Here is a 24,149-nt window from a genome sequence, read left to right as displayed (position 1 = left end):
TTTCATCCGTCAATTCTGGATTCTATCTAGAACATAGAAATTTTATTTCACTTAAATAAAAAACATTAATGTTGGGTAGTCACGAGCTGTTAAACGCTGAGCTGAATGCGAGGTTCAACAACGGCGGAGTGTGTACTATTGTTTCAAATCATTACTCCTGAAGGAAATCAACTCCTTGAACTCAAAGAATATTTCTCAAACGATCAAATTCATCAGGCTTGGTTGGGGTGAAAGTGTTCGATCCAAGATCCATTCATTTCAGGAATCGGATGAAAGAAGAAGGAATCCAGGTCTTCTTCAGCTTCCGGAGGCCTTTCCTTGTTGGGCTCCCCATGTGGGAGGTCAAGGATCTGCTGAAAAAGGTCTTCGCTGTCATCAAAATGATTGTCGCGACTTGTTTCTTCGCTATCGCAGTTGACAGCTGTCTCTTCGTTCAAATGCAATACGTGATTATGCGTGAACGCCCCATGCTGGTCTTCGCGGTTGCTTGGCAATTGATGGAAATCAAACATGTCCCTCTCTTCACGAGGACTTGGATCTGAGCCGCTATCAGCTTCTGAACTGGACCTGTCGCTAGAATCCCTTGTGCGTAGTAAAACCTTACTCCGAGTGTAGGGCCAGCGGTTGATACCTAGCCTCCTGCAAGCGCTTTTAAGGCTGGAGAGAGAGACTCCCTGTAAGGAACTTGTCAAGAAGTGGAACAAAAAGAATATGTGTATGCCTTACCAGGAGTTGGGCGGCATCTTCCTGGCGAATATCGAACAGCGGCCGCAGGTTGCTTTCGTTGAGTTGTACTTTTCTCACGGTGATCGACCCATCAGCGTGTCTCGGCCTTGCGTTGACCTGAACTCCTTGCGACATTCTGCTCAAGCTGACGTGAACTCTTTCAGCTAGACTGACAACAGTCTCTCAAGTCAAGGCCGATTGTCTCTGAAAGAGATCAAGGGCGATCTTGATGGTGATTTCTGTGAAATGTGTTGCCCTTGAAGGGAATTGGATTCACCACCAAGGTGGAGGCTCGAAGAAGGAGAGAGGATATCGATCAACTGATACAGAAGAAGAAGTAGAAGCACGGGAGGAGGAGAGGGGGCGGGGGGCGGGGAGTGTGTGCGTGCGAAAGGGGGACCGTATTTGGTAGTAGAGATGGGGGCGAGGAGGGGAAAACATCCAGGCATTTCACAAAATGGACCATGTGGGGTGGGGTCATAAATCAACTCTAAGGATAGGGTGTTTTCCCAACATTAACTTGAGAAATCGATGGTAGGGTAGTATAAGTCATGTTCATGGACGGTGGAGGGGTAGGTGGGATCTCGAGAATTACGACCATTGCAATCTCCAATGTATCTCGGGCCTCAAACCCGCTACCCCCACCCCCGTTGATCTCCTAGAATGGTATGGTAGTCCAAGGGGGTGGAAGAGTGTATTGGGAGGCAAACGTTGGCAGGCAAAACTCGGGTAGAAAGGATATTCTATTTGGCAGTCGGGCCTTAATCTTGGGGTCTCAAGGATTAAGATGCCACTAATCCTGAATAAACCGTCCAGATTTTCAATATCATAATCTAGATTAATTAATGCTGTAAAGCATCTCTACATCGGAATCTTCCGAACGGTATTAAAAGAACTTGAGGGCCCAGCGCTCATGGGCTGCCACTAGAAATAGCGAGGGCCTCAAAATTAAGTCAACACCCTTGGACCCCTTTCAGGTTCCGAGGCCCCGCGTTTTTACCCCCCAGTCGACGGTAAACTCCGAAAAAATCTCGAGAAGTCGCTGAAAAGACATGATTTCGATTAAAAACGGCGAAGGGGAAAGCGGAAGCTTGTCCGAAATCGATTATTTTGGGTCGATTGCCTCCTTCGCGAAAAGATAGCTTTTCGACTACACCTTCTTGGCACACTGTCAAGAAGGCTAGGTCACGTAATACAAAGCGTGACTCGAGCCCCGCGGCCGCTGAGCCTGGCTCACCGGCGCCGCGGCCAAGTCAAACTCCGCCGCTTGAAGTTTGTCGGACTCCGAGGCTCCCGGCTGAGGGCCCACTGAGCCACCCGGTCCGCCGGGGTGGCACGGGGGCCGCCGCGCCGCCGGCCGCAGGCTGAGGCCGCGCTACCGTAGGCCCGGCGGTACGGGGTCGCCGAGCCGCGGCCCGCGACCCGGCCCGGCGGGCCGCGGGCCGCGGCGGCCGCCTCAGCCCGCCGCCAGCCGCTAGGCTGGCCGGGCAGGCTTGCCGGGCGGCCCATCGGACGCCGGGAGTCACCCCGTGGCTGCCAGGCTGAGCGCCGGGGGGCCGGGCTGCGACAGTGGGCCGGCCAGAGCCTCGGACTCCTGACTCCCGAGTACGGTCGTGCCAGTTCCAAAGTGGCAGATCAGATTGAGCGTTGGGGCGAGGGCAGCTATGATCGAGAACTTCTCGCAAAAGGGCATAATTTCTTGGTATATAATTCTCAACACCAGTACCTTGTTTGCCAAAAACTTGATTCACTAATTAGCCAACACTGCTGTGGAGCTAAATTTGCCTCAACCGTCAAGCTTCATGATTTCACAAGCAAGCACACAACAGATTGTCCAATATCAAAGCAGTCAAAGCGGCCGGCTTCAGTAATAGACATTATGGTAGGTGAATGGCTTGACATCACTCGCATCCCAGGTAGATGCTGAAACATTTGACGTCAGCCGGTCAGGTACGATTAAACGGAAGTATTACCAACGCCGGAACCACCGCCATAACGAGTGTCCACGTCATAGCTGGTAGGCAAAAGGTCATCATCATCATCTATGAATACTTTCCTTCTTTACATGTTTGTCCACACATCGTCCGCGTTAACATCTCTCACACCATAGCCATCAGCTCCTGTTTGCGTTGCGTCAGTCCAACATCTTCCAGCCCGAGCTCGTCGTCACCGGGAATGCCCGTGAAGCAGTATAGACCATCAGAGGTGCACGTGTCTGTGCTGTTCATGTCCAAAAGCATCGAAAGAATGGCTCGGACCTGTACGAACCTTTCAAAATACGGAAAGGATTTTGAAACATATCTGAGAAAATCTAGGCGGACACACAATATTGACTCACAATCATTTGTTGTTCACTGGATGATACAAAACAAATTTGGAAGTCACAGGGTCGACTTCGATAATCGAAAAGCTCCACAATCATGTCGCAACTCAGCCATCATATCACAGAAGCTGAACAGATACCGGAGACAGTGGACAAAGAAGGGAACAACAGGCAGAGTCCAAGAGTAGCAAATCAGAACGAGACAATCTCCTCTACTTATTGATTCGTCACAAGAGGGAGACGATGTCTTTCACTTGTTGAATTCTTTGATTGTGATCTTTATACATCCATCGCGATATCTCACCATTGTCGCCGCGCCCCTTCGCACTTGGCCTGCCCGCCACTACCCCTCCTGTTCACATCAATTTTATCCCTACGTACCCCCTTATCCAACCTCCATCCCCGCCCATATTCACCCCTCCTTTTCTCTGTCAAAACACCCCACCCTACACCTCTCCTAGTCCCGGCGGAGTGAACCGTCGGGCCTGGCCGGGCCGGTTCCTTCAAACATGGACCGCATCCCCGCGCAGCATCGGTGACCTCAGCATCTATGCTGGTGCTCGCGGTAGGGGACGCGCTGGTGCCAGGGCGAGCAGGAGACATACCCGCCAAGTTTCGCCGCCTCCTCGTGCCCGAGAAGATCGAAGGTGTTCTATGCACAGGAAATCTCAGCAGCAAGGAGATGCAGGAGTACTTCCGCTCCCTCTCAAGTGATCTCCATGTAAGCCGAGTCGGTAGGGGAGAGAGGCAGGAGTGCGAGGCGGGGAAGGGGAAGGCGGGGAGAGAAGCTTTCTTGTCATTTTTATGTGCTCGTGCATATTCTGTGTAAAGGATGGGATAGGAGAGAGTGAGGGATAGCTTCAGGGGTTTAGGTTTTGACAACCACCCAGCAATTAGTGCAGTGAGGCAGTTTAGCTGCGAGGTCGAAAGTCACTCCTGGAGACGATCGTGTGGGAGGAAATGATGGTCATAGCACTGATGGAAAGAATCATCCACAGATTGTCAAAGGCGACTTCGACGAGGGCAACTACCCGTGAGCTGACGAAGCAGCTCGCCTTGCGCTGCTGACCCGCCCGCAGGGAGACTAAGGTCGTGAACATCCACAACTGGAAGATCGGGTTGTGCCATGGTCATCAAGTTGTTCCTTGGGGTGATCAGGAGGTCATGATGAACTCTCCACTTCCACTCCCTTCTGCTCTGCATTCCTCTTCCTCCTTCTCCTCCTCAGCCTCAGCCTCCTCCTCAGCCTCAGCCTCAGCCTCAGCTTCCTCCTCCTCAGCCTCCTCCTCAGCCTCTCTCCTCAGCCTCCTTCTCAGCCTCTCTCCTCCAGCTCTTTCTCCTCTCACGTATTCTCAGGCCCTTGCGATGCTGCAGAGACAACTAGATGTGGATGTTCTCATCACCGGACACACGCACAAGTACTCGATCAATGTCCACGAGGAAAAGCTGTACATAAACCCAGGATCGATCACCGGAGCATACAGCGGAATGACAAGGTGGGAAGGATATCGCTGCTTGCCTGTTGTCTTGGAGTGACACGTGGAACGGCAGCAATGTGACCCCTTCCTTCGTCCTACTTGACATCCAGGATAGCAAGCTCACCATCTATGTGTACGAGCTGCAGGCGTCGAGCGGAGGAGAGGAGATGGAGCTGAAGGTGCAGGAACTAAAGCATAGCAAGTGAATCATTGAAACGATGAGAAACTTTTCATGGGAGGGAGAGGAGGGTTGATACAGGTAGACGGTCAGGAGGAAAGGGATTTAAGAGGGAAATGCCAGGCCACTCTCTGAAACACGATGGCAGAACTGCTTCCTCCTCCCTCCACAATTTCATTGAGGAGAGCGAGGGGGAGGGAACCTGTTGGGAGAAGCGATGCGAGAAATCTGAACGAGACAGAATATGTTTGAGAGGAGGAGGCGAGAGGAGAGCGAGAGATCGCGAGCCGTGTATACCCTTGATTCATTCACTTGATTGATTGATTGGTATGCTAACTCGCGGAAGGCGGGGGAGGGGGAGGTTTTCCCAGTCTCCTTTCGTGCCCTCTGTCTCCATGCCATCACTTGCATTACAGCATCGAGTCCTCTTCCAGCAGATCTGCCATTTGCAGCTTGTCGATGTGTCCCTTGATGATGTTTCCCATCTATCGCACATCAGGTAGGGAGCATTGAACACAAGGAAGGAAACGGTGAACGAGTGAAAGCAAGGGGAGGGAGCAGCGAAGGGGAAAAGAAGTGCAGAGTGGAGGAAACGGATCAGCAGAATACGAGAAGAGAAAGGGACACGAGGGGAGGGAGGATGAAGGAACAAGATAGAGTAGAGGAGGAGGAAGGAACAAGATAGAGTAGAGGAGGAGGAAGGAACAAGATAGAGTAGAGGAGGAGGAAGGAACAAGATAGAGTAGAGGAGGAGGAAGGAACAAAATAGAGTAGAGGAGGAGGAAGGAACAAGATAGAGTAGAGGAGGAGGAAGGAACAAGATAGAGTAGAGGAGGAGGAAGGAACAAGATAGAGTAGAGGAGGAGGAAGGAACAAGATAGAGTAGAGGAGGAGGATGCTGCTTCGTTACCTTAGGGTCAAGGTCCGAGGCGTGGTTGAAACTTGCCAGCGCGTCATGTAGCTTCCCAAGTTTCTTCTGCACTTTGCCTAAACAACGAGAATTCAGCCCATCGCACCCCCCCCATCCCCCCACCACCACCACCACCCTCCCTCCTGAACGTACCCATCTGAATCAGCACTGTGCTCTCTCTTGGGGCGATTTGCTGGAGAGAGATGAGCTCTTCAAGAGCCTCCTCGTTCCTATTCAGCTGCGAGAGAGCGATTGCCTGGCACGAGAAGAGTGAGAGGAGGAGAGAGGAAGAGTGGGAATGGAAGATGGAGGAGAAAGAGAAGATAGGCGGGAGAAAGGGAAGGGGAGAGACAGATTGGAAGGAGGGAGGAGAGGAGAGCGAGGGAACTGGTTGGCGGAGGTTCAGACCTTTCTTAACTTTGCCAAGGGATTGTTGGGGTCCATTTTGATCGCTCGCTGAAAAAAGTTTCACCGCCGGTGAACTCCCTCTCCCCCACGTTTCTGTTCTCTTCCTCCTCCAGACCCCTCCCCCCTCCACCCCCTTCCAATCAACCCCCAACCCCAACCCTCCACTCAGCTCATTGTCATCTCAGCTCACATTGAGAACAGCGATCGCGTCGTCGTAGCAAGAGGAGGACAGCAGGGCCATGCCGAGGTAGCAGTGGAGCACCGAGTTCCTCGGGTTGATCTCGAGCGCTCGTCGGAAGTGATACTCGGCCAGCTGCTCACGGCTCAGCTGGACCCGAGCGGGGGAAGGAGAGGCGCAGACCTGAAACTTCTCTTGCTTGAGGTAGATGGTTCCCAACCCGTACCTGAACCCTTTTGAGACAGGAGATGCAGAGGGAGAGGGAGACCAAGAGGGAGGGAGAGAGGCAAGAGCAAGGGCAGGTTCTCTCTTACCAGGCGTTGTAGTGTCGGTCGTCATACCTCACGGCATCTCTGAACGCGCTAGTCGCCTTGTCGAAGTCCTCGTTGGACACATGCTCGTGTCCGGCTAGCGTGTAGGCGTAGGTGAAGCACGGGTCTACCTGCACCGCCCGGTGGAAGAACTTGATCGCCGTCTCGAACTCTCTCTGCAGAGAGAAGCAGTTCCCCAGCACACACCAAGTCTGTTCGCACCTAGCTCAGGGCAAGCTCGAACTGGTTGATGGAGAGCAGGAGCAAGGATGGGAAACGCGCGAACGAGGGGGGGGGGGGGAGGAGGTATAAGAAGGGGATGGGGAAGGAAAACCTGTGGGGCAAGACGGTCGAGGGCTACCATTTCTTGTGCGAGGTAACAGAGGTCGTGCTCGCGCTTGAGGAACCAGAGGACGGTGGAGTAAATCTCCATCCCCTTGAGCCTGCCGAGCTAATCAACCTCCCGCCGCTCCTTCCAGGCCTCAGCGTGCAACCTGTGCGGCTCCAGCTGTCTACATCGACGGAAGGCCTCCTCTGCCTGCAGGAAAGGAAGAGGAAGTCAGGCAAGGGGAACAAGGCAGCACGCCCTCCTTTCCTTGAGATGCTGCGCCATGTTGAAGTAGGCGATGGCAACCTAGTCATTTGCTCAGCTTGTTCGGACGTCCCGGGGAGCTGAAGCCCAAAAAGGTCTTACCTGGCATTGGACCCATCCGGTGTTGTAGTGGCACTTGGGCAGCTCGGAGAGAGCTTGGAGGGCCTCAGTCGACCGGTACCTGGCCATGGGCATCAGCGCCTCCCTCTACCTCCCCTCCCCTCCCAACATGGAGAGGTGACGGAAAGCCTGTGCAAACTTCTTGAGCAGCTGCAGGAGCTCCAGGGCCTGTAGACTATTCAGTGAGGAAGTGCAAGGAAGGTGGGGAAGATGCGGCGGGAGCAGAGCGCGACGCAGGAAGAACAGGGCAAGGGACGTGAAGGATGTGCAAGGGGAGAGAGGAGGGTCTGAGGTTGGCTAACATCGGTTGTCTGCAGCGAGGTCGCACTGAGCGAGTCAGCCGGTCGGGGAGATTGACAGCTTGTGATGTTCTGGTTGCTAGAGTGAGAGGAGCCCGCCTGCAGGCAGGATGAGGAGGAAGGAGGAGGGCAGGGGCTGCAGGATACCGATCCTCTCGTGGAGGGGAACGAGGTCATCTGCTGTGCGGCAGAAAGTCAGACGAGAGAGAAGGAGAGGAGGGGAGGAGAGAGGAAAGGAGAGGAGAGGAGAGGAGATCAGGAGAGATTCTGACCGCCTGCTTCTTGACGCGAGGCAGGTCTTCGTCCATCATCTCGTGGTTGTTGCTGATGGAAGGAAAGCCGATGGGCCCGGGGATCAGCATATAGTTCATGGCTGCTGACCTCGTCGATCGCCGAACGGAGCTCGACCCCATCCCCAAAGTCTGAAAGGAGGAGGAGAAGAAGGGTAAGATAGCAGGAAGACACATACAGGGACTCACCAGGGAGGGATCTGTGTTTTCACCATCGAGGGAGCGAACGGCCGAAGATCTCTGGGCCCGCGGGATTTCTGATCTATCGCTGCGAGGTCGCCGTGGAGGAGCAGCCACCTAGCACAAAGGAGGAGCAGAAAGAGGGGGGGAGGGGGAAGGGGGGAGGTCAACTGTGAGTCTCGGAGTTGGAAGACCAGCCCTTGAGTCACCTTGGAGAGGAGAGGAGGGGGGCCGCTCCCTGTAGGGGTAAGGGAGGAGTCTGGAGTGAAGTCCATCTGACCACATCGTCAGTCATGCTGAACTTGGTATGGAGGCTCGACATCACATGAGTCTGTACAGGAGTCGCGAAGTTGGCAGCGAGAGCACTCGTGTTGGTGGGAGCCGATACAGGAGTGGATCCCTTCGGAATTCGTTTCAGCGTCTTTACCCGCCCCTCCTCCTCCTCTTCCTCCTCATCATCATCCTTGTCCTTTCATTCCAGCCTTACCGTCTGTGGATTCGAGCTCGCCCACGGCGTGATTGGCGTTACCGTGCTCATGCCGCCTGCTGTTCCTGTACAGTAAGACCAGCAACAAGGCCACCAGGAAGCAACGTGCGAGCACAACAGCACAGGGTTGGAGGAGGGAGGGAGCTCGTACCGTTGGATCCAGGAGTAGAAGGATGTACGCTGATGCTCGTGTTGGCATTGCTCATACTCATCGGGGTTGCGGCCTCGGGCATCTCAAGGCTGAGGCCTGACGGTTGAGATTGAGGCTTGACAGCTGGGGTCGACAAGCTGCTCCTCATCTGCTGCTCTCTCAGAGGTCTGGCCAGCTCCAGTCGCACCCTCACCTGCTGGAACTGCAGGAGAATCGCCTCCTCGTGGAACAGAGTGCTGGGGTCCTCGTCGTATCCTAGCTGGCAGAGGTTGTCCCATGCCACCCACAGGGTTGGCTGTAGCATGAGGGCCTGCGGCACGACGGGTGAACAAAGAGCAGCAGTCAATGTCGCGATCGCACTTTTTGGAAGTGATCGATAGCCTGAGTGTTGCGGTTTGAAGCCCTAGTACAACGTCACATCGAAGATTCGCTGCTGAGCTCTTGTCTCATACCGACAGATCTGACCGAGCAGCAGTTGCGCGTAAGCTTCATTCGGCGACCCGTCAGAGCCGAATTGACATCCGGTGAGAGCATTTTCAGCCTCTTTGAACTTGCCCAGCTTGAATGCACAAACAGCCAGCAGGAATCTGCCCCAGACGCACGTGCGTGTTAGTTAGTAGAATGAAGGTTCTTGTTTCACCTGTTCTTGGCTGTTGTCGCCGGAGACAACACCGCAAACGCTCTGTGGGTTTCGCCAGCTGCATGGTATGCTGTAGCTAGCAAATATTTGGTTTCCGGCGATGAAGAACAGGCGACAAGCCGCTCAGCCAGAAAGACTGCGTTAGAGGTGGCGTATGCTGCTAGAGACTCCTCGACAGCCAGTCTCAAGGCCACATCAACCACCATGGCGCTGTAGACAGAACGTCACGACACGATTGCAACATGTTGAGTCTTTATGAAATGCAATCGCTGTGTTTGTCTAATGTTGGAGCCTTCCTCGTGATTGATTTGCCACAACAACTGTTGACAGACTATCTAGGTTCGTTGTTCTCCCATGTGCCCATTCAAGTTGGTACAAGATCTTCTTCCTACTGCAACCTACATCATTTACTCCCAGAATATCACACGTTGACTTGTTTACAACTTCACTTTTTTTCTCAGTTATCTCTGCTGGTTACCAACCCCATTCTTACTATCGGTCAGTTGTACTTTGTCTTCTCTGCCTCCTTCTCTCTTATCATCTTGCCCATTCAACAGAAGCATCCTTCTCTCTTATCATCTTCATCTTCATCTTCATCTTCATCTTCATCTTCATCTTCATCTTCATCTTCATCTTCATCTTCATCTTCATCTTCATCTTCATCATCGCCTCTATCACCACCACCTACATCTTTTGGGGTTAAATTCAAAATTGTGCAGTGGTTCCAACCAGTTCCAAAAGGGCAGGTAGTAAAGCTGTAGGGAGGGGTGGTGGATATTTGCCTGCATAATATGGGGGGTAAGGGGTTCTTTTCTACCTGCATTATTAGAAGGATCACCTAGGGGTGGGGGTGTTTTTGGTACCATACTAGGGCTCTGTGACTTGTCCCGGGGATGAGGAGGGGTGATTCCCCTACACCCATATAATCTTGGGGGTGGGGGTCTACACAACAAGGGTGGGAGAAACAGGGGGTGGGAGGACAACGATTTCGAACTTGAATTGAAACTCTGCTTGATTATCCTCGTACTGATTTTTAACTTAACTTTGAGTAAAAGGAATCAACGAGTACCACCTTCACTGGGCCGGGGCTTGTGATCCTACAGACCATGTTCAGCCCCGGACTGTGAGCTACGGTGGCTCCGGCATGTATGCGTAGCGGCAGTGCAGTACAGCCAGCTTCCGGAGTCTGAAACGGCGGGGGACCTGACGACCAGCCTAGCATTCTGGGGTGCGAATGTCTGGACATCGAGGGGGTTGGGGCACAGATCACCTGCACTATCGTACCCTACCTTTCAAGCAAGAACGTGCCGACGGTGCCAGGCAGCTCCGGGATGATTCACTGAGCTCCGACCAGTACACACAGATAGCAGTCAACTCCAGCAACGCAACGCAGAAGATACCGTTGGTGTTTTCCATCCCTTCTTCGCAGCAGTAGCGGCAACCTGTGCCAGGCTGAAAATCCAGGTCCAATCGATCCGCTGGCCTGCCACGACGTCGCAGAACGCCTGGAACAATGTCAGGACGAGCAACAATGCCCAGCAGAACCTGATCAATGTGGCTCCCTGTACCTCGTCAGGGAGGGAGACGGATGCTGCGAAGTCACAGGAGACTCCCTTGTAACGAGTCGTCGATGCTCATGATTGGCGGCATCGCAAAAAAATCCAGACAGCAGGAGGTCATTTGAGATACATCATGTGATTGATGACAGTCAGGGAGGGCTCACTGAAAGAAGAATTTAATCAGGGAAATTTATTCTGAATACTGAACTTCATGACAGGCTGACGCTCTGATGATACTAGGCTGACGATCGAACATCAGCATCGAGCATCGCACCATCCCCATGTCACAGTCACGGTGATGTAGCCGAGTCACAGGGATCCCCAGGCAGAAAGTCGCTCATGGATCAGTCACGACTGAGCTGCACGATGAGAAAAAGGATTTGGCTTCTTCAATCAAGATTGAAAAACAGTTCCTTGAGAGACAGCTCCGAAACGAACTTGAGAAAGAAGAGAGCTACTTCAAGTATATACTCTCGTATCCTACCCAAAGGTACATGACTGCACCGGGCTTGATTTGGGGATACTAATCAATGTACCTCTGCGATCAGATGTCTACTTCAAGACCTGTTCCAGCAAGTAGCATGCAATGTGAACTTGAGCGACGAGGAGATAAGTCGTCTGTTTGACGCTTCCAACGTGCCTCGAGAGGGCTGGTATCGGCTGGAGAAAGAATCGCTGCCGATGGAGGGAATATACAGGATGTTGCAGTCTCAAGATCTTCGCTGTGTTTCGAGACTGTGTCTTCCCGGCCTATGCGGTTAACATGGCTGTTGTTTAAGGTTGGGAAGCTCGTTGTTGCCGCACAAGCCACTGCGTCTCTTGTTGATACCGTACGTTGAAACAAGAGCTGGGATTGGAGATCCAACCCAGAGATTCGCAGATATTTTCCTCATCCTAGTGCCAACTTCCATCTAGTCAGCAACGGGCAATCCAAGAGCATATTTGCAGTAGGTACCAGGGCTTGCAGTAGTTTGCCTTCCGAGGCTAGGGGATGATCCTTTGGAGGTATCCCGATATGGTCTCAGTCACAGAGTCCTTTCAGCAAGAGTTTATCACTGCAAAGGTGAATGCCCTCAACGCTGAATTGACCCAGTTGGAACAGTTTCATTGCGTTGGGTCTCAAGCAGCTTTTTGAAGACAACCCACGTTCCCACCCTCCAATACATTTTGCTTGGAATCCCCCCGGCCTTGACAGCTGCTCAGTGCAAGCGCTTTGACGTCGCGCCGGAACCTCTGTCTTCTTGGGAAGGTGTTTCAATGGCCACAGCAACAGGCTCAGGAGAGTTTATCCGACCTCCAACCCGCCCCTGGCAACCCTCCGTCTGACCTTCAGTTTGCCTACTTCAAACGTCACTAACTCGCTGAGTTGCCTTACAGTGCTGGAGGGGATGGGTTCACCCCGCAGGAGGGTCGCCACTGCCAAGTTTGTCCAATGGGCGGGAGACATTGCCATCTTCGTTACCTGAACTTCGAATCCGACAACCACAGCAAGCGGACGCGGCGGATGTGATCCCCATGCTGGCTGCCTTCTTGGACACTCACAGGCACTTGATGGAGCAGGGAATCTCCGAGTACAACTCCTCGGCGGAGCTTCATCATGCGTGCGACAACAACTGGATCCTCTCGCCTGATTTATTCGGGACGTCGGGCAGTGTGCTTTTCATCCCAGCCCAGCGGGAGCTCACGGCACAATCCCTCATGGAGTTTCCTCGGTTCTGCAGTATTCGAGCTTACCTTTCTGAGCGCCAGCGATCTTTGTTGGCACACCACTGCAGCTTCTCTACTCCCCTTCGAGTACCAGGCCCCCCGGTTGATGCACTTCTGTCTCAGTTTATCCCTCAGCGCACGATCTGGCAATCAATTATGGAAAGTACAAACCTTGGGATCTTTGAGCAGCAGCCCATCAGCTTGGTGGCTGCCGCGGACAAGTTTCTGCATGGATTGCCGGTTGACCTCCCGCCGCACTGCGATAAATGCCACCATCATCTCCACCATCCTGGGGGGACCACACACATGGCAACCTGCAGGCACCGCAGCTCGTTATGGACGGATGCGCATGAGAAGTGCGATGCCGCCCTCAGTACCCTAATCAAAGATTCCGGAGTGAGATGCCGCGTCCACGTGCAAGGCGTTCCCGGCACCAGGCGGAACATTTCCCAGCATGGCCCTGAAGATCATCACGTAGGGGAATTTGAGCTTGCGCAATTGCAGGGTACTGGAGGCCGATGGCATGGGTTAATCCTGGACTTCAGCATGTCACATGTTTTTGACAATGATGGGATACCGGACCAGGCTCGAAATAAATTGCAAGCAGCAGCACACAGGAAGATCCGAGGGCATCGTCACGCACATGCTCTGCACTGACGTCCCGCCACAGGCCTTTCTTCCCATCATCGCCAGCACTGATGGACTCTTGCAGGACGATGCGTTGCGCTTTCTGTGGTGGCTGGCGGATCGCTCGGCGAACGAGGAAACGGCAGCGCTGGATGGTCTCTCGGCCTCGCAAGATGTCTCAGGTGATCCGACTTGCAAACGCATCCGGTCCAGGATCTTTCGTCAGCTCAAGGCCTCCCTGTCCATCGCTTCCATCATCGCAGGTGCGGTCCGGGTATGCGTCTCATTCCTTCGGCGGCGGCCACAGCGACATCGCTGGCATGGCGCGGGAGATGGTCGTGCACGCAGTGAGGTGAAGTTATCAGTTGAGTTTGGGGGACACGCACAAGCGCTGCAAGCTCTCTAGGGCCGGGCCTCGCTTGTCAATGTCTCGACGCAGCGCACATCATCACGATACTATGATAGCTCAAGGAGGAGCGAGCTCTATCCTTGGGCTACTCTTGGGGATAATCCAGAACACATACCCAAGCTAACCAAAGAGCACTTGGACAGACTCCCGACCAAAACTCCTCTGCATGTGTTGGCAAGCTGAGAAATGCGATAATCGAGGACCCAGCAACGAGAATGACCAAGTCTACAAGGACTGATGCAAGACTGACAAGTGACGCGCTTCATGCAAGCCGTGTGAGAATATTACAGGAGGTGCTTGTCAGATTGTGGGGGTATCAGTTTCAAAGCCTCATCTCCTTCATTACTAACCTATCACTCTTCCTTCGAGTCGTCTACTCAGGCTTCTTGTCCTGAGCTTGACCGCCAAGTCGCTTCTCTGCGTCTTGCTAAGTCTTGCAAGCGCGGGCCTTGCTTTCGAGGATCAGCTCGCCCAATGGTGCTATTTTGATATCGAAGACATCGAGATGCCTCTTGAACTTCTTGCACACTTCCCTGAAGAATCGCTTTTCCACCTTGCTGGCGCTCTTGTCCAAGTACACGAAGTTCCCCAGTGGCCAACGGAAGATATCAGTCGGCAGGCTCTTGTAGAGATGTATAGTCGTAGTGAAATCAGGCAGCTCCATATCCTCGTTGAGCTCCAGCCTTCTCCACATCTCACGGCGAAGATCTTGAGACTGCAACATCCTGTATATTCCCTCCATCGGCAGCGATTCTTTCTCCAGCCGATACCAGCCCTCTCGAGGCACGTTGGAAGCGTCAAACAGACGACTTATCTCCTCGTCGCTCAAGTTCACATTGCATGCTACTTGCTGGAACAGGTCTTGAAGTAGACATCTGATCGCAGAGGTACATTGATTAGTATCCCCAAATCAAGCCCGGTGCAGTCATGTACCTTTGGGTAGGATACGAGAGTATATACTTGAAGTAGCTCTCTTCTTTCTCAAGTTCGTTTCGGAGCTGTCTCTCAAGGAACTGTTTTTCAATCTTGATTGAAGAAGCCAAATCCTTTTTCTCATCGTGCAGCTCAAGCTCTACCAGCTGCTTCTTCCTATCCTTCTGTAGCATCCAGAATGCAACTTCATAGGGCGCAAAGCTCTGGGTCCCCAGCATCTTCTGAGCTCGGGCAAGAAACGGGTCGGAAGGCTCTTTGGGGCTCTCAGGGTCGGCAGTAGCAGAGCTGGGTGCAGCCGTATCGCTTGAGCCTGTGGTCATCAAGCGATGCCGCAAGCTGCGAGGACGCGTCCGGGAGGCCATGGCGACTTTCAGGAGATGAGCAGCACATGCTCTTACGGGGACGCCGCTAGCTACCAGCATGGTCTTCAAGTTCTGAATCCTACCAGGAGGTCGCGCCTTGACGGTACGGTAGGGGTAGATGCAAGCGATTACAGGTGGGGTAGGTCCAGGGTGGTATCGGCATTGAATAATTGGATGTTGACAGTACCATTAAAAAGGGTTTACTACAATGGTACTAATAAAGACTAGGTGGGTCCGGTATACTGTTTTAACAGTTAATTCTTTCGGTTTCAAATTAGGCGAGATTTGAAAGGACGCATCAAAATTAACTTAATGTATAGGAATCACAGTTACGAAAACCCACTAAATTTGTACCACAAAATTTCTTTTTCGGAACTGTTGAGAAGTTGGTCTTCAATCTTCGAACTGCGTACATTATTCTTGAAGAATGTCATACACCCGAAGGTCTTCACAGATTTGAAGTCGAAAACATCTCCATTATAGATTGTATAAGGAGAAAGATTGCCAAAATTCCTGAAACTCGGGAGTGCGTTGTACAGGTACGTAGCCTGCAGTCATAACAGAAAATTCCCATTTCTCGATAGGCAAAGCACTCTGTTTGAGCAAAGTTCTGTGGATAGTACTGACTGCTCGAATTCCTCTCTCAGCCAGCGAATTGTAGACTTGACTGTAATCAGGAATCCGATCCCACTTCAAACCCGTTTCACGAACGAAGTACCTCCAGGTCAGAAGAAGAAATCGAATCCAACTTCCAAACAACGATTCCAAACAATCGAATCACCGACTCAAATAGCAACAATGAACCGAACTTACTCTTTGTTCCAGTTCAGACCGTACTGTAAATCACAGTTGCGCAACAACAGTAAAAAAAATGAGAACTGAGAACAAAGAGAAAATTTTCTCTTTGTAATCGAATCAACCTCCACCTCACTGGCCAGACCAAACTAATTCCAACCACCACCGACAAAGTGTCTCAGTACACCTGAGATTGTCTCCTCACACGTGTATCTCCAACCTCTGTACAGCTGTACAACCTTCCCACACCTCGAGAAGATCTCTCTGATCAAACACTCAACTCCACCAAACCTCTTTTATTCACAGCCAACACCTTCCCTTCACCCCTTGCTCTCCACCTCAATGCAGAATTGCGCGCTAGGACATGTCCACCTAACCCCTTCTTTATGCCTGACCCTCAGGCTCGTCGATTCCCTAATTCCAGACCTATGTCAAAATCCACTTCCATCTATCTCGCTGAGCTTCGTCCACCGATGAGACGCAATACCCTGAACTTCTCGCCGTCTCCAAGAACTTATCCGAGTTCTTACAATCTTCCTGTATCTTGGACAAGCCAAGCACATGTAAGCTGCGATTGCCACCGCATGTTGAGCAATGCCTGACGATAGATGTGCACACGTGAAACCTTTCAACGTGATGCACTGAGAAAGTGCACTTTACGGTGTATATCGCGGACAGGAAGATGAAAACCGTTGCAAAACGGTTAACTGTTAACAGTATACTGTACCGGACCCACCTACTACCCTGGACCAACCGCACCTGTAATCGCTTGCAACCGTCAAGGCGCGACCTCCTGGTAGGATTCAGAACTTGAAGACCATGCTGGTAGCTAGCGGCGTCCCCGTAAGAGCATGTGCTGCTCATCTCCTGAAAGTCGCCATGGCCTCCCGGACGCGTCCTCGCAGCTTGCGGCATCGCTTGATGACCACAGGCTCAAGCGATACGGCTGCACCCAGCTCTGCTACTGCCGACCCTGAGAGCCCCAAAGAGCCTTCCGACCCGTTTCTTGCCCGAGCTCAGAAGATGCTGGGGAGCAACAGCGAGAAAGTAACTGAAGTTGCATTCTGGATGTTGCAGAAGCAGACGGAGCTGGAGCTGGTAGAGACTCAGCTGCGCTATTACAAAGACAACAACAATGTTCTTATGAAGAAGGCAAAGCAAGCTCATGAGCTGGAGCTTCGAAACAAAATACAGAATGAAGAGAGCTACTTCAAGTATATACTCTCGTATCCTACCCAAAGGTACATGACTGCACCGGGCTTGATTTGGGGATACTAACCGATGTACCTCTGCGATCAGACGTCTACTTCAAGACCTGTTCGATCGAGTGGCATGCAATGTGAACTTGAGCGACGAGGAGATAAGTCGTCTGTTTGACGCTTCCAACGTGCCTCGAGAGGGCTGGGGTCTTCTGGACTATGAATCGCTGCCGATGGAGAGAATATACAGGATGTTGCAGTCTCAAGATCTTCGCCGTGAGATGTGGAGAAGGCTGGAGCTCAACGAGGATATGGAGCTGCCTGATTTCACTACGACCGGTCATTTGCATGGGAACCTGCCAGGTGCTGATATCTTCCGTTGGCCACCGGGGAACTTCGTGTACTTGGACAAGAACGCCAGCAAGGTGGAAAAGCGATTCTTCAGGGAAGTGTGCAAGAAGTTCAAGAGGCATCTCGATGTCTTCGATATCAAAATAGCACCATTGGGCGAGCTGATCCTCGAAAGCAAGGCCCGCGCTTGCAAGACTTAGCAAGACGCAGAGAAGCGACTTGGCGGTCAAGCTCAGGACAAGAAGCCTGAGTAGACGACTCGAAGGAAGAGTGATAGGTTAGTAATGAAGGAGATGAGGCTTTGAAACTGATACCCCCACAATCTGACATGCACCTCCTGTATGTCTTGATGCAGACAGCTTGCATGAAACGCGATTTTCTTGTTTGATGGACATGTATGGCTGGTCGGCCTTGTCCCGAGACTGGTCTTGTCTCGAGAACAGCCTGCCGGGGAGCGATCTCAAGGGCGGCAAAACAGGCATCACTTGTCAGCTGGAGAGGGTCCCTGAGCTTTGAGGAGCACACGTATGCCAAGTCGCTTATCTAGGGCTCGAGTTATTCAAATTGCTATGGCAGCTGTGGTATGATTTCCTGACATGATGAAAGCGATCTTTGTTGGCACACCACTGCAGCTTCTCTACTCCACTTGGAGTACCAGGCCACCCGGTTGATGCACTTCTTTCTCAGTTTATCCCTCAGCGCACGATCTGGCAATCAATTATGGATTGAAGTGCAAGCTGCGTGAGCACATCATGTTGATGTTACAGGAGGTGCTTGTCAGATTGCGGGGGTGTCAGTTTCAAAGCCTCATCTCCTTCATTACTAACCTATCACTCTTCCTTCAAGTCGTCTACTCAGGCTTCTTGCTGGTCACGGCTGCACTGTCCTGAGCTTGACTGCAAGCGCGGGCCTTGCTTTCGAGGATCAGCTCGCCCAATGGTACTCTGTCGATATCGAAGACATCGAGATACCTGTCGAACTTGTTGCACACTTCTCTGAAGAATCGCTTTTCCACCTTGCTGGCGTTCTTGTCCAAGTACACGAAGTTCCCCGGTGGGAGGTAAAGCCTTCGCGGTAGGGGTAGATGCAGGCGACCCGGCCATCTTGGCACATGAAAAAGGTAGCTACAATGGAACGAACCACCGGTAAACTCAAGCTTTAGCTAGGGTTTAGATCTTTATTGTTGCATGACAGATGCAGGACGCTAGCATTGGTTTGACTTCAACCATTGTAGCCACGGTTTACCTCATACCACCTTGAGCCCTGCTTGCTGGCCAGTCGTAGATATCAAGTGTTTTGCCAAACTTCTTGCAAATCTCCATGTAAAATCGTATCTTCGATGGGTCTGATCCTCGCTCTACGTACACGCATTTCTCCTCAGAATTGTGAATTTGTTCAGACAGAAATTTGTATTCTGGTTTCATGTTCTTGTTACAGGTACGAACAGTTGATTCCGGCAACTCTAGATTTTGATCAATATCCATGAGTCGCCAAATCTCACGGCGAATTTCTTTGTCTTTTGCAAGAATACGATTGATACCTGTCATGGAACGACGAGCCTCAATGAACACTTTTGTGGACAGTTTTGAGAGTTCCTTGTCTTTGAAATCGATATCACGTACTGTCTTGAACAGCTTTTCTAAAAGATTTCTACCTCGTTCATCAGCAGTCAGTACAGCATCAAACATGATCGCAAACACCTTTGAGTCAGAAACGACAATTGATGTTTGAGCGAGTTCTGTTCTGAGAGACTCGCTTTCAGTTGTTCGCGCAGCTCTGTCTCAACTTTCTCTTTTGCCTGCTTGCTTTTCTCTACGGTTTCGCACATTTTTCTCACGACGTGGTTGTTCTCTGTCTCTTTCTGTAGCATCCAGAATGCAACTTCATAGCACACTTTGTTCCAGGATGCAACGTCATAGCATGCTTTGTCCCGGCTTCCAAGCAGCTTCTGTGCTTCATCGAAGAAAGGACCCTGAGGGTCGGCAGTAGCAGAGCTGGGTGCAGCCGTATCGCTTGAGCCTGTGGTCATCGAGCGATGCCGCAAGCTGCGAGGACGCGTCCGGGAGGCCATGGCGACTTTCAGGAGATGCTGAGCAGCACATGCTCTTACGGGGACGCCGCTTGCTACCACTGGCAGCATTGTCTTGTCCTAGTAACCTTCAAGTTCCAGAGGCGACCAAACCCTTCTCCTGGGGCCGGGGTCAGCTACCGTAAATGTGTCGTACACAATCCTACCTAGCTCCCATGTGCCAATAACACTATAGTACCGTTAGCATCCAAATCGTGATTCAACAAAGACTACCCTGGACCTACCGCACCTGGTCGCCTGCACCTACTCCTACCGCGAAGGCTTTACCTCCTGGTAGGATTCAGGACTTGAAGACTATGCTGGTACTACGGTAGCAAGCGGCGTCCCCGTAAGAGGACTCATCCCTTCGGCGGCGGCCACAGCGACATCGCTGGCATGGCGCGGGAGATGGTCGTGCGCGCAGTGAGGTGAAGTTATCAGTTGAGTTTGGGGGACACGCACAAGCGCTGCAAGCTCTCTAGGGCCGGGCCTCGCTTGTCAATGTCTCGACGCAGCGCACATCATCACGATACTATGATAGCTCAAGGAGGAGCGAGCTCTATCCTTGGGCTACTCTTGGGGATAATCCAGAACACATACCCAAGCTAACCAAAGAGCACTTGGACAGACTCCCGACCAAAACTCCTCTGCATGTGTTGGCAAGCTGAGAAATGCGATGATCGAAGACCCAGCAACGAGGATGACCAGCAAGCTGCGTGAGCACATCATGTTGATGTTACAGGAGGTGCTTGTCAGATTGCGGGGGTGTCAGTTTCAAAGCCTCATCTCCTTCATTACTAACCTATCACTCTTCCTTCAAGTCGTCTACTCAGGCTCAGCCTTGCTGGTCACCGCTGCACTATCCTGAGCGGCTTGACTGCAAGCGCGGGCCTTGCTTTCGAGGATCAGCTCGCCCAATGGTACTCTGTCGATATCGAAGACATCGAGATACCTGTCGAACTTGTTGCACACTTCTCTGAAGAATCGTTTTTCCACTTCGCTGGCGTTCTTGTCCAAGTACACGAAGTTCCCCGGTGTCCAAAAGAACTCATCACCTGGCAGGTTCCCGTGCAAATGACCGGTCGTAGTGAAATCAGGCAGCTCCATATCCTCGTTGAGCCCCAGCCTTCTCCACATCTCACGGCGAAGATCTTGAGACTGCAACATCCTGTATATTCTCTCCATCGGCAGTGTTTCATAGTCCAGAAGACCCCAGCCCTCTCGAGGCACGTTGGAAGCGTCAAACAGACGACTTATCTCCTCGTCGCTCAAGTTCACATTGAATGCCACTCGATCGAACAGGTGTTGAAGTAGACATCTGATCGCAGAGGTACATCGGTTAGTATCCCCAAATCAAGCCCGTTGAAGTCATGTACCTTTGGGTAGGATACGAGAGTATATACTTGAAGTAGCTCTCTTCATTCTGTATTTTGTTTCGAAGCTCCAGCTCATGAGCTTGCTTTGCCTTCTTCATAAGAACATTGTTGTTTTCTTTGTAATAGCGCAGCTGAGTCTCTACCAGCTCCAGCTCCGTCTGCTTCTGTAGCATCCAGAATGCAACTTCAGTTACTTTCTCGCTGTTGCTCCCCAGCATCTTCTGAGCTCGGGCGAGAAACGGGTCGGAAGGCTCTTTGGGGCTCTCAGGGTCTGCAGCCGTATCGCTTGAGCCTGTGGTCATCGAGCGATGCCGCAAGCTGCGAGGACGCGTCAGGGAGGCCATGGCGACTTTCAGGAGATGCTGAGCAGCACATGCTCTTATGGGGACGCCGCTTGCTACCAGCATAGTGTTCAAGTTCTGAATCCTACCAGGAGGTAAAGCCTTCGCGGTAGGGGTAGATGCAGGCGACCCGGTCACCGGGTGCGGTAGGTCCAGGGATAGTATGATCGAATATCATACCGTGGGCCCTCTAAAAGATCTAAACCCGGGTATTGGGGCCACACATTTACTATATAAGATTTGACAGTGCAGGGCAAGGGGGTAGGAGAAATTAGAGGTGCCAAAGTTGAGTGAAAGTATTGGACTAATTAGTTTGTCCTGCATATGTTTTCTGCTATGAGCACCCTTCCATAAGCATGCCCTGCCTTTCACAGTTTTTTTCTTCTTTCATTGAAAATGCAGGACAAAATGTTTACTGGCAACTTTGCCCTCCCTGCCGGACAAGACCTCAGACTTATGCTCGTGTCCGGCATCTGTCAGACACTTATTGTTGCATGACAGATGCAGGACAAGAGCATTGGTTTGACTTCAACCGTTGTAGCCACGCCGTTCAACATACCACCCTGGACCTACCGCACCCGGTGACCGGGTCGCCTGCATCTACCCCTACCGCGAAGGCTTTACCTCCTGGTAGGATTCAGAACTTGAACACTATGCTGGTAGCAAGCGGCGTCCCCATAAGAGCATGTCACAGTGCTGCTCAGCATCTCCTGAAAGTCGCCATGGCCTCCCTGACGCGTCCTCGCAGCTTGCGGCATCGCTTGATGACCACAGGCTCAAGCGATACGGCTGCAGACCCTGAGAGCCCCAAAGAGCCTTCCGACCCGTTTCTCGCCCGAGCTCAGAAGATGCTGGGGACCCAGAGCTTGGCGCCCTATGAAGTTGCATTCTGGATACTACAGAAGGATAGGAAGAAGCAGCTGGTAGAGCTTGAGCTGCACGATCAGAAAAAGGATTTGGCTTCTTCAATCAAGATTGAAAAACAGTTCCTTGAGAGACAGCTCCGAAACGAACTTGAGAAAGAAGAGAGCTACTTCAAGTATATACTCTCGTATCCTACCCAAAGGTACATGACTGCACCGGGCTTGATTTGGGGTTACTAACCGATGTACCTCTGCGATCAGATGTCTACTTCAAGACCTGTTCCAGCAAGTAGCATGCAATGTGAACTTGAGCGACGAGGAGATAAGTCGTCTGTTTGACGCTTCCAACGTGTCTCGAGAGGGCTGGTATCGGCTGGAGAAAGAATCGCTGCCGATGGAGAGAATATACAGGATGTTGCAGTCTCAAGATCTTCGCCGTGAGATGTGGAGAAGGCTGGGGCTCAACGAGGATATGGAGCTGCCTGCTGATTTCACTACGACTATACATCTCTACAAGAGCCTGCCGACTGATATCTTCCGTTGGCCACTGGGGAACTTCGTGTACTTGGACAAGCGCGCCAGCGAAGTGGAAAAGCGATTCTTCAGAGAAGTGTGCAACAAGTTCAATAGGCATCTCGATGTCTTCGATATCAAAATAGCACCATTGGGCGAGCTGATCCTCGAAAGCAAGGCCCGCGCTTGCAAGACTTAGCAAGACGCAGAGAAGCGACTTGGCAGGAGTAGACGACTTGAAGGAAGAGTGATAGGTTAGTAATGAAGGAGATGAGGCTTTGAAACTGATACCCCAGCAATCTGACAAGCAGCTCCTGTATGTCTTGATGCAGCGCACATCATCATGATGTGCTCACGCAGCTTGCATGAAACGCGATTTTCTTGTTTGATGGACATGTATGGCTGGTCGGCCTTGTCCCGAGACTGGTCTTGTCTCGAGAACAGCCTGCCGGGGAGCGATCTCAAGGGCGGCAAAACAGGCATCACCTGTCAGCTGGAGAGGGTCCCTGAGCTTCGAGGAGCACACGTATGCCAAGTCGCTTATCTAGGGCTCGAGTTATTCAAATTGCTATGGCAGCTGTGGTATGATTTCCTGACATGATGAAAGTTGGTGCCATGTTGCATCAGTCCTCGTAGACTTGGTCAATCTCGTTGCTGGGTCCTCGATCATCGCATTTCTGCGCTTGCCAACGTATGCAGAGGATTTTGGGTCGGGAGCCTGTCCAAGTTCTTTGGTTAGCTTGGGTATGTGTTCTCTTCAGCGTTTGTTGTTAGTCTCTTTTGCAACGGACGCGTTGTGAAGTTTTCTTTCTGAGCTTGAGCCTTCCGTGCTCTTTTGATCTTGATCTGCATTGTTCAGAGGTGATGTCCATCTCCTGCTGGCTAGAGGAGCCCCGCAGTGCTTGAACAAGGGAGGAGGGGGAGAGTGAACATGCCAAGTCTCCTATCTGGAGTTGGTTTTGAGGCAGGTTTGTTTTGGTCTAATATCCAGTCGTCCTCTTCCTCCTCTCCAACAGCAGCACAACGAGATTTCAAATTGCGATCCTGTGGGTGTCTGCATGCACTACAGAGTATCACAAGAAATGCTCATTACACTGCACTACATTTGCTCAGAGTCGTTTCCGAAGTTCAACTGATTTTCTTCGGGCGATTCTGCTGCTGTGTAGGTTGTCACCCCCCGAAGCTTCTCAGGGAAGCCTTCAGAGCAGCTCAACAAGAACTTAAGTTGGATTTCTTTACTAAGAGGGAAGAGGTGTGACAGGAGGAGTGAGGTCTACTATCACTCTCGATATTCTCCCAATGTCTCTCACACACAAGCAAATGCAACACAGGCGTGGTGTACACGCAAAGGGGAACAGGACCAACTAGCTCTGCTGACGATGATCCTCTTAGTAGCTTCGAAGAGGGAAGCAGAGGTCACGGCTTGAAACCGTACGAAGAGAGGCAGGGTAGTGTTCTACTTGCACGAGCAAAGAGAACCCATAAACCACCCCTCAAAGAAGACAACCTTGATGGAGGAGGAACCCATCTTTCCTGGGAAGTTCATCCTGCCAGGCTGCTTGTCACGAGTCTATACACTCCGACGTGTAGCTTCATCAGTCAAGGGTAGGGTAGGCAGAAGTTCGCACAAGCTTGATTTGCTGTGGCCGCTCTGCCAAGCGTGAGAACCCCTTTAGACTAGAATAGGCCGGGGAGGACCCGATGCGACTAATCTAGATTTCTAATAAACTCGGCTACTACAGCTCTACTTGCTCCTGCTATCCGACGGTCCACAA

General features: G+C 51.8%; 8 protein-coding genes across 8 annotated transcripts; 3 read left to right on the top strand and 5 right to left on the bottom strand.

The window, feature by feature from the left end:
• Positions 1-212: 212 nt before the first annotated feature.
• On the bottom strand, positions 213-861 carry GUITHDRAFT_111464 (hypothetical protein; the record flags this gene model as incomplete). Its single annotated transcript, XM_005829415.1, has 3 exons — positions 213-538; positions 605-674; positions 727-861. The coding sequence occupies 3 exons, from the start codon at positions 859-861 to the stop codon at positions 213-215; spliced, it is 531 nt and encodes a 176-aa protein (XP_005829472.1).
• A 2,719-nt stretch (positions 862-3,580) lies between these two features.
• On the top strand, positions 3,581-4,758 carry VPS29 (vacuolar protein sorting 29). Its single transcript, XM_005829414.1, has 5 exons — positions 3,581-3,770; positions 4,048-4,082; positions 4,129-4,210; positions 4,406-4,545; positions 4,601-4,758. Exons 1-5 carry the CDS (start codon positions 3,600-3,602, stop codon positions 4,731-4,733), a joined length of 561 nt encoding a protein of 186 aa, XP_005829471.1. The 5' UTR covers positions 3,581-3,599; the 3' UTR covers positions 4,734-4,758.
• Positions 4,759-4,993: 235 nt separating this feature from the next.
• On the bottom strand, positions 4,994-8,921 carry GUITHDRAFT_88045 (hypothetical protein). Its single transcript, XM_005829413.1, has 16 exons — positions 8,825-8,921; positions 8,632-8,779; positions 8,481-8,539; positions 8,319-8,393; positions 8,118-8,268; positions 7,932-8,013; positions 7,207-7,305; positions 7,087-7,146; positions 6,847-6,963; positions 6,516-6,724; positions 6,385-6,427; positions 6,214-6,336; positions 6,024-6,071; positions 5,769-5,871; positions 5,616-5,692; positions 4,994-5,190 (listed from the first exon to the last, which is right to left on the bottom strand). Exons 7-16 carry the CDS (start codon positions 7,297-7,299, stop codon positions 5,116-5,118), a joined length of 948 nt encoding a protein of 315 aa, XP_005829470.1. The 5' UTR covers positions 7,300-7,305; positions 7,932-8,013; positions 8,118-8,268; positions 8,319-8,393; positions 8,481-8,539; positions 8,632-8,779; positions 8,825-8,921; the 3' UTR covers positions 4,994-5,115.
• Positions 8,922-14,000: 5,079 nt separating this feature from the next.
• Positions 14,001-14,826, bottom strand: GUITHDRAFT_111461 (hypothetical protein; the record flags this gene model as incomplete). The annotated part of the gene is made up of 2 exons (XM_005829412.1): positions 14,001-14,448; positions 14,507-14,826. 2 exons carry the CDS (start codon positions 14,824-14,826, stop codon positions 14,001-14,003), a joined length of 768 nt encoding a protein of 255 aa, XP_005829469.1.
• Positions 14,827-16,584: 1,758 nt separating this feature from the next.
• GUITHDRAFT_111460 (hypothetical protein) lies at positions 16,585-17,413 on the top strand (the record flags this gene model as incomplete). The annotated part of the gene is made up of 2 exons (XM_005829411.1): positions 16,585-16,904; positions 16,963-17,413. The coding sequence occupies 2 exons, from the start codon at positions 16,585-16,587 to the stop codon at positions 17,411-17,413; spliced, it is 771 nt and encodes a 256-aa protein (XP_005829468.1).
• A 1,041-nt stretch (positions 17,414-18,454) lies between these two features.
• On the bottom strand, positions 18,455-19,242 carry GUITHDRAFT_111459 (hypothetical protein; the record flags this gene model as incomplete). The annotated part of the gene is made up of 2 exons (XM_005829410.1): positions 18,455-18,863; positions 18,914-19,242. The coding sequence occupies 2 exons, from the start codon at positions 19,240-19,242 to the stop codon at positions 18,455-18,457; spliced, it is 738 nt and encodes a 245-aa protein (XP_005829467.1).
• Positions 19,243-20,106: 864 nt separating this feature from the next.
• Positions 20,107-20,959, bottom strand: GUITHDRAFT_111458 (hypothetical protein; the record flags this gene model as incomplete). The annotated part of the gene is made up of 2 exons (XM_005829409.1): positions 20,107-20,599; positions 20,658-20,959. 2 exons carry the CDS (start codon positions 20,957-20,959, stop codon positions 20,107-20,109), a joined length of 795 nt encoding a protein of 264 aa, XP_005829466.1.
• A 540-nt stretch (positions 20,960-21,499) lies between these two features.
• On the top strand, positions 21,500-22,573 carry GUITHDRAFT_111457 (hypothetical protein; the record flags this gene model as incomplete). Its single annotated transcript, XM_005829408.1, has 3 exons — positions 21,500-21,579; positions 21,633-22,064; positions 22,123-22,573. The coding sequence occupies 3 exons, from the start codon at positions 21,500-21,502 to the stop codon at positions 22,571-22,573; spliced, it is 963 nt and encodes a 320-aa protein (XP_005829465.1).
• Between the last annotated feature and the right edge of the window lie 1,576 nt (positions 22,574-24,149).

This window comes from Guillardia theta, assembly GCF_000315625.1.
Source record: "Guillardia theta CCMP2712 unplaced genomic scaffold GUITHscaffold_52, whole genome shotgun sequence".
Lineage (NCBI taxonomy): Eukaryota > Cryptophyceae > Pyrenomonadales > Geminigeraceae > Guillardia > Guillardia theta.
This window is presented reverse-complemented; position numbering and strand designations above follow the sequence as displayed.